At 40.9% G+C, this 8,675-nt stretch overlaps 1 protein-coding gene across 1 annotated transcript; it reads left to right on the top strand.

The window, feature by feature from the left end:
• The first annotated feature begins 4,025 nt into the window (after window positions 1–4,025).
• Window positions 4,026–4,670, top strand: LOC140819067 (secreted RxLR effector protein 161-like). Its single transcript, XM_073179079.1, has one exon. It carries the CDS (start codon window positions 4,026–4,028, stop codon window positions 4,668–4,670), a length of 645 nt encoding a protein of 214 aa, XP_073035180.1.
• Window positions 4,671–8,675: the final 4,005 nt, after the last annotated feature.

Below are 8,675 nucleotides of genomic sequence, written 5' to 3'. Positions count from 1 at the left end.
TCATGCAACTCAAATCAGATAAACATGCATATAAACAATCTAAATCATCAAAACATGCTAGCACAACTGAAAGCAATAACGATGGGTCCCATGATCTAGGAGCCACATCCATATAAGCATGAAGTCCTAATCAAATCATGTCTAGACTTGACTCGATCTATAAATCTAGGGATCCCGGTGTGAATAAGACGATCTATCACCTACCCAACCACTCGGGGTGACTGTACGTCTTATTCCTAGACTTCGGCCTGATCTGTATCCACATCTACAATAAGGGAGGTGATCTTCCCCTAAGCTGTGATATCGCCGAACGTCTAGAAGTTTGGCTGATCTCCACACTTTCCTATCTTAAATGCAATGCAACATGATCTGTAAACAAAGCATAATCGTATAAAACATAAACAAGAATATAGTATGTGATTTATTGGGCAACTCAAATGGTGATCTCAATTGAGTTGTTTCTTCCCGAATATCACATGAATTATACCTTTGTCGTCCCCGTCTGAGGAAGACGAAGTCTCGAAGTCCAGTCTGTCCATATCAAATCTGAAATGACAATATCAAATACACTGTATCAATGTGTAACTCAATTCACAATCTGTTCTGATCAATACTCAATTCAGTATACAATCTGATCAATGTCTGAACAAGATACAATCTGAGTCATATCAATAATATCACAATCTAATCGAAATCATATCTGAATCTGATCAATATAAATCAACTGATGTTTCGACGGTATAACCATACAATCTGAATAACCCCGTCAATCTGAACATTACATATATAATACTGGAACTCATAATCTGTGTCAATACAATTCATCATCTGAATACTAACACAATTCTGATATAGAATCTCAGTCAATATCTTTCGAAAATCATAACAATTACATAAACAGTCTGTTCTTTAATCTGACTTCAATTCTATAATGTCTACGGTAATATAAACGTCATATCTGAATCACATGCAATTCTAGCAACATCATATTTTCAAAACACTGAAAAACGTAATAAAACTTACGTCCTTGTGTAGCTCTAGTCGAGAGGAGTTCAGAACTAAAGTCGGATTCGAATTCTGCTACACGGTTTCTTCACAAATCAACTTGGAAGCTCACGGAGTAAAAGTTCTCTCCACTTTCGATTTCAGTCTGAATAAAATGAAGGAAAACGAGCTGCACACGTATATATATAGTGCATGCAAAGTACAAAACGTGGCATAGCTCATTGTACGGCACGTCGCACCGCGGGTGCGGTCCCTGCAGCACCGCGGGTGCGCTTCAGTCTCGGCAATTCTATCTCAAATGCACAATTCATGACCGAGGGTGCGGCTCTTCCAATACCGCGGGTGCGGTCTGGCACCGCGGGTGCGGTGTATGCAAGACCGCGGGTGCGGTCTTGCTTCGCCCAGAATTCCTACCCTACTGGACTTACACCGCGGGTGCGGTGTAAACAAGGGCGCGGGTGCGGTCTTGCACGTTATTAAAAATTTATAGTTTTGATCCGAACAACATCCCATAATCTTATCTGATTAATTCTACAAGTCTTGGGCATTACATTAATCTTGTCTGATCAATTCTACGACAATTCTGGGGCATTACAGCGAATGTCGTCGAAGAACGGTATGTACCAATTGATATGTCGCAACTTGATTTATCTGCTGTTGTATTTGAAGCCAACTTGGTGGACAATCCAAGAGAGTGGTGGATAGACACCGAATCTACTAGCCACATTTGTGCCGAAAAGGAGATGTTTTCATCCTACTCTCCCATCAGTGAAAAGAAACTATTTATGGGAAACTCTACAACGTCTGATGTCGTAGGAGTTGGAGAAGTAGTGTTGAAGATGTCTTCAGGAAAAGAAGTAACGCTCAAGAATGTACTGCATGTGCCGGACATTCGAAAGAACTTGGTTTCCGGTTCCTTGTTGAGTAAGGTCGGGTTTAGGCTTGTGTTCGAATCGGACAAATTTGTGTTAACCAAGAGTGGTGTTTTTATAGGCAAAGGGTACCAAGATAATGGTCTTTAAGATGAATGTAATGAATGTTATCCACCAAGAGGCGAAGAATAAAGCTATAAATTCTGCGTACTTGATTGAAAATTCATATTTATGGCATGAAAGATTGGGACATGTTAACTTTAACACGTTGCAAAGACTTGCAAACCAAAATGTAATACCTACATTTAAAAAGGATCCACAACACAAGTGTGAGATCTGTGTTGAAGCAAAAATGGCAAAGGTCCCTTTCCATTTGGTAACGAGAAGAACTACGCCGCTTGAGTTAATCCATACTGATATATGTGATTTGAAATATGTTCAAACTCGAGGTGGCAAGAAGTATTTCATAACATTCATTGATGATTGCACAAGGTTTTGCTATGTCTATTTATTAAAAAGCAAAGATGAAGCAATAGAAACATTCAAAGCTTATAAGAATGAAGTAGAGAATCAAATCAGTTCAAAGATCAAAATGATAAGAAGTGATCGAGGTGGAGAGTATGTTGCTCCGTTTGAAGAATTTTGCACAACATCGGGCATAATTCATCAAACTACAGCCCCATACTCACCTCAATCAAACAGAGTAGCAGAACGCAAGAATCATACTCTTAAGGAGATGATGAATGCGTTGTTGATAAACTCAGGCTTACCCCAAAACTTGTGGGGGGAAGCGATTCTCTCAGCGAACCACATTCTCAATAAAATACCACTCAAAGGAAACAATGAGACTCCATATGAGAAATGGAAAAAGCGTAAACCATCTTACAAATACCTCAAAGTGTGTGGGTGTTTGGCTAAAGTAGAAATACCAAAGCCAAAACAAGTTAAGATTGGGCCTAAAACAATCTACTGCATCTTCATTGGATATGCAACTAATAGTAGTGCATATCGCTTCTTAGTGCACAAATCTGAAGTTCCTGATATCAGTGAGGGAACGATAATTGAATCAAGGAACGCCGTATTCTTTGAAAATATGTTTCCTTGTAAAGAAAGGAAAGAAACCCGTCTAAACAAAAGACCTTATGAAACTTCGATTGCACCCGTTCAAGGCAATGAAGATATAAGGCGCAGTAAGAGAGCAAGAGTTGAAAAGTCATTTGGTCCCGATTTTCTAACATACATGTTGGATAATGAATCAAGAACTATTCAAGAGGCTCTATCAAATCCAGAAGCTCCTTTCTGGAAAGAAGCAATCAAAAGTGAAATAGATTCCATAATGTACAACCACACATGGGAGTTAGTTGATCTTCCTCCGGGTTGTAAACCTTTAGGATGCAAACGGATCCTTAAAAGGAAATACAAAGAAGATGGATCTATAGATAAATATAAAGCTCGATTGGTTGCCAAAGGGTTTAGACAACAAGAGGGATATGATTTATTTGACACATACTCTCCAGTTACGAGAATCACATCCATTCGTGTTCTCGTAGCCATTGCATCGCTGCATGACCTTGAGATTCATCAAATGGATGTTAAAACAGCCTTTCTAAATGGAGTATTGGAAGAAGAAATCTATATGGAACAACCCGAGGGGTTTGTTGTACCCGGACAAGAGAAAAAGGTGTGTAAACTTGTCAAGTCCCTATACGGACTCAAACAAGCACCTAAACAGTGGCATGAAAAATTTGATACCACAATGATATCAAATGGTTTCAAAATCAATGAGTGTGACAAGTGCGTCTACATTAAAGGGAATGAAAATGTATATGTAATTGTTTGCCTTTATGTAGATGACATGTTAATCATGGGAAATGATCATGTGTTGATCATGAATACTAAGAAAATGTTGGAAAAACATTTTGATATGAAAGACTTGGGGTTATGTGATATAATATTAGGGATTAAAATCTCTAGGAATTCTGAAGGAATTATATTATCACAAACTCATTATGTTGAAAAGGTTCTTGAAAGGTTCAAGGCACTCGACAATCCTTCGGCAAGAACACCTTTAGATTTGGGTGTTCATTTAGCAAAGAATCGATGAGAACCTATTGATCACTAGAACATGCAAGGATAATCGGTAGTCTAATGTACTTGACTAATTGTACCCGACCAGATCTTGCATATTCCGTAAACAAGTTAAGTAGGTTTACAAGCAATCCAAATAAGGATCATTGGAAAGCCTTGACGAGAGTGCTTGGATATTTAAAATACACCATGAAATTTGGATTGGTAAATACGAAATATCCAGCAGTATTGGAAGGATACTGTGATGCAAATTGGATATCTGACACAAAAGATTCCAAGTCCACAAGTGGATATGTGTTCACGATTGGTGGAGGAGCGGTGTCATGGAAATCTTCTAGGCAAACATGTATAGCTCGATCCACGATGGAATCCGAGTTTATTGCTTTGGACAAAGCAGGAGAAGAAGCCGAGTGGCTAATAAATTTCCTAGAAGATATTCCTTGTTGGAATAAACCAGTGTCTTCTATTGTTATTCATTGTGATAGTCAATCAGCAATAGGAAGAGCACAAAGCAGTATGTACAATGGTAAGTCTCGACATATTCGTCGAAGACATAATACCATAAGACAATTGATCTCAAATGGGGTTATTTCTGTTGAATATGTGAAATCAAAGGAAAACCTAGCGGATCCGTTTACTAAAGGTATAAATCGAGATCAATTGTACAAGCTAATAATGGGAATGGGCTTGAAAGCCACAAAATAAAAATGTTTATAGCGGTAACCCAACCTTGAGAATTGGAGATCCCAAAACCTTGGTTCAATGGGAAAACTAAGTTATAAACATTGGTTGAACACTTGGAAACAATGAAGGCTCATTCCTAAAACGTCCAAGTAAAATGTACCTGCAACATGTGGTGAGGTTAAATTTTTTTTTTAATGATTCATATACCTAAGAGGTAGAGTATGGCAGGATACTCTTGATAGGAGATCACCTATATAAGTGTGAAGTAATGGCCGCTTCAAGAACACTTATGAATCTAAGATATGGTCCAGGGCCGAAACGAACACAACATGAGAACAAAATATGTTAGAGCTATTGTTGTGTAAGTGCTGTTGACTTGGTTTACATAAACGGTTGAATGGTTCAAGACATCACGTCACCAAGCAACTAGTAAATCCGATAGTATTTTACTACGGAAGGTTCAAAGCCAAAAGCTACCTTTCCCGATGCAATAATAGTTCAAAAGAACTTTCAAGTGGATCTGCATACACGCATAAGTTTCATTCATGTGGGGGATTGTTGGATAAATGAAATGATAAAAGAGAAGAGTAGTAAAGCAAGTGGGAGTTGTCCCACATTGAAAGATTAGCCTAGGTGAGTCTCCCTCATGAGCTCCTATTTTGAGCTATGGGTTTGGGCCCCAAGGGGTACCGGAAGTTTTTAGACGGGAGAAGACGCTAGTAGGCTAAGTCTCGGTGAATTAAACACACACGCACGTGCCCGCCTGGCTCGGCTCGGCGCGGTGCGGTGAGGTGAGGTGCGGTGCGGTCTTTGACCAAAATTAATCTTTTTGGACCAAGTTTACATGAAAATTAAATTTTACTGGGAGTACTCGCGCCAAGATGATGCATATGGACAGGAGTATGCGCGCGTATGCACCGTTTCCTGCGCGGGTGCGCGCTGGTCTCTGGTTCGGTGGCCAACGAACAGAGTAATGCACGCGGCAGCGCAGCTTCCCGCGCGAGTGCGCGCGCATTGTTGTGCCTAGAGGACAGAGAGTGGCGCACGGTCACGCAGCTTCTCGCGCAGATGCGCACGATGTTCTGCCCAACTGTTGGGCGAGAACAGTAGGTCGTGCGTGGCCGCGCGTAGTGTTGTGCGGCTGCGCGCGCGCGATGTTTCAGAAATTGTGCGCGTCCCTTGGCATTCGAAGTATCAGTTCTTGACTGATTATGCACCAACCAATGTGTTTGTTGACTAAAGTTGTGTCTCTTCTACGCATCCGGTCCGGAAAGACGCATTTCTTCTATGCAACCGGTGGTCATTTATAAATAATCCTCTACTACATCATTGTTGGGGTTGGAAAAATTTGGAGATCTCATATTGTTGCATTTTTCTCTCTTCTACACTTGAAAGTTGTTGCATAACTTTGTTCGTTGCAATCTAGAGTTTGTTGTGCTACTACTCTAGATAGGAGTCGTTGTATCTTAGGGACGATTGCTGTTAACGTAAAGCATTTGTATACGGGCAATATCGTCTTGCGGATAAAGGATTTATCCTTACCTCGACTGAAAGAATCGTTGCTGCTTCCTTATCCCAGAATTTCGAGAAGGATACCACCTGGTACAAACAACAAAACACACTTTGGGAAGAAAAATTCGAAGGTGTTCAAGGAGAAGATAGCCTAGGTTCCTTCCCGTTCTTCGTCGTCAACGGTTTTCGTGCGTATATAACGCAAAGGCACGTCATACATCTCCTTTTCTCATCCATTATATCATATTATTGTTTTAATTATTGTATGCATGAAGAACATAAATTTATTTTCAGAATTTTCGGAATATTGCTTGCACACATGGGTAAAGATGACTTTTGATTCAAATAACATGTTCTTTGCATGTTAAGGGCCTGCCATGATGTCAAAGTATGTTTAAGCAAAGCTTTTATGTGAATTAAAGTCCCCCACACACACCCAACTCACGGCTGAAACAAAAAGAAACAAGAACAAGCGAAATTCTGATGTCAAGGGTTTGGGGTGATCGGGTTCCATGGTTAAGGGTTTGGCTTGGTCTTGGCTTGGGCCAGGGCTCGGCTAGTGTTTGTCATGGGTCAGGGGGAGAGTCCTAGCCATGCTAGGACTCAGTTTGGAAGGGCTGGGACTTGCGAGGACTCCTCCCGAGAAGCTGTACAAAAGTGTGTCATACTTCGTGTGACTTGGAGGGGCGTAAGGTCTCGGTCCAGGGCTCAGGGGATGGGCTAGGACAAGTCTTTAGAGTCTTAGGAAGGTGTGAGGGTGAGTGGTTCGGGGACTGGGCTCGCTGCAAGGTTTAAGAAACAGGAACAAGAGTCCTTGTCAAAGTGGGTTTCTTGGCTGGTTCTTGTAGCTGCTGTTGTAGCTTCGGTTTCAGGGGCTGTAGCTGAGTCCTTAGGTCCTTAGGGTCCCAAGAGGGGTGCACTAGGGTCTGGGCATGGGCTGGGCTGGCTGGGTTGACTGCTGGCTCGAGAGGAAACATGAGGATGTGAGGGAGGCCCTTGTGCGTGCAGGTTGGTGTTTCTGATCCAGGAGGTTTGTGCGTAGGTTCCAGGGCTTGGGCTGGTCTAATAGACACATTTTTTCAATAAGGTGACATTCCTTGAAACAAATATATTTGTTTCACTAGGATCATAGAAACAATATCCAATGGAATTTTTTTTGGATATCCCACAAAGTAATACAAATTGGCTCTACTATCCAATTTATCTTCTGCTATCTGCTTCACATAAACAGGGCACCCTTAGGAAAAAATATTTGGGTGGCTTCCTAATCTTTATCTCATATTGTTACGCCTTAAACGCATACAAATCTCGAGGATGAGATTAATGTTTTTAATGCTGTAACATATCCCAAAGTTTTTGTTTTGATGATACCAAAACTTGGCTTAAAAATGTACTAATGTTTTATATTGAGGCATGCAGGAAATTAAGAACAAGGTTACGTTCGGAAGATCCGAAATTTGGTTCGGACGTTCCGAAATTGTGCCAATCAGAAGCAAAATAGAAGCTGTTCGGAAGCTGTGAGGAGCAAGTTTGGACGTTCCGAAGACTGGATCGGACGTTCCGAACACAAGCAATCAAATCACTTCAATCCGGAGACAATTTGATCTGACTGTTGATTGAGTAGATTTCGGACGCTACGATGGACATGATCGGAAGCTACGAAGTGTTGAAGATTTCAAATCTCCGGAACGCGAGAATGTTCGGACGGTACGAACTGGAGTTCGGACCTTCCGAAGTTGTTCATACACTGTCTGAAAGAATTGTTCGGAAGAAACGAAGTTTGATCGGTCCCTCCGAAGCATATGTTCGGACCCTACGAAGTCAAGAACGGAAGATCCGAAGTCATTCCAGAATTACGCAAATTGATTTCAATCACATCGGAAGTTCCGAAGCATAAACAGAAGATCCGAACCTTGGCGTCAAGACTAGTATAAATAGGCCTTTGAGGATGCATTCTCAATAATCCCACTCCATTCTCTCTTGTCTCTTACAAAGCTTTCTACTATCTCTTGTGTGCGTTGATTAAAAGTGTTGTAATATCAAAAGAGTTGTAGAAAAAGAGTGAAAGTAATACTCTCGAGTGGGTTGTAAAGTTCGTGGCTATCCTTGGAGCCCTCAAGGCCAAGTAGACGCATCGAGGCGTGGTTGTAAAAGCTAGCTTGGAGCTCCTAAAGCCAAGTCGTTATAGTGATACCTCGATCCTCATCGAGAAGGGGAGACGTAGACGATTCTGCGTCGAACTTCCATAAACATCTCTATCCCTCTTTACTTTACGCATTTACTTTATTGCATTTAAATTACGCATTTATTTTACGCACTTACTTTACGCATTCATTTATCGTATTTATTTGTGATTGTCCCTCAAGTCTTCCGCTTGCAATTTTTGCAAACTCGTTTTAAAAACGCTAAAGGGCCTTAAAGAACCTATTCACCCCCCCTTTAGGTTCTTCAAGTGGTATCAGAGCCAGTTTTTTTTTTTTCAAAATCTTTTAAAAATGGCCAATCTAGCAAGCG

This window comes from Primulina eburnea, chromosome 18 (genome assembly GCF_022965805.1).
Source record: "Primulina eburnea isolate SZY01 chromosome 18, ASM2296580v1, whole genome shotgun sequence".
Lineage (NCBI taxonomy): Eukaryota > Viridiplantae > Streptophyta > Magnoliopsida > Lamiales > Gesneriaceae > Primulina > Primulina eburnea.
The sequence above is the reverse complement of the archived record's forward strand: the minus strand, read 5'-3'. Positions and strand labels throughout refer to the sequence as shown.

Bases quoted from the DNA above. Each gene is read 5' to 3' on its own strand.
- LOC140819067 (XM_073179079.1), top strand. From the start codon at position 4,026: ATGTACTTGACTAATTGTACCCGACCAGATCTTGCATATTCCGTAAAC.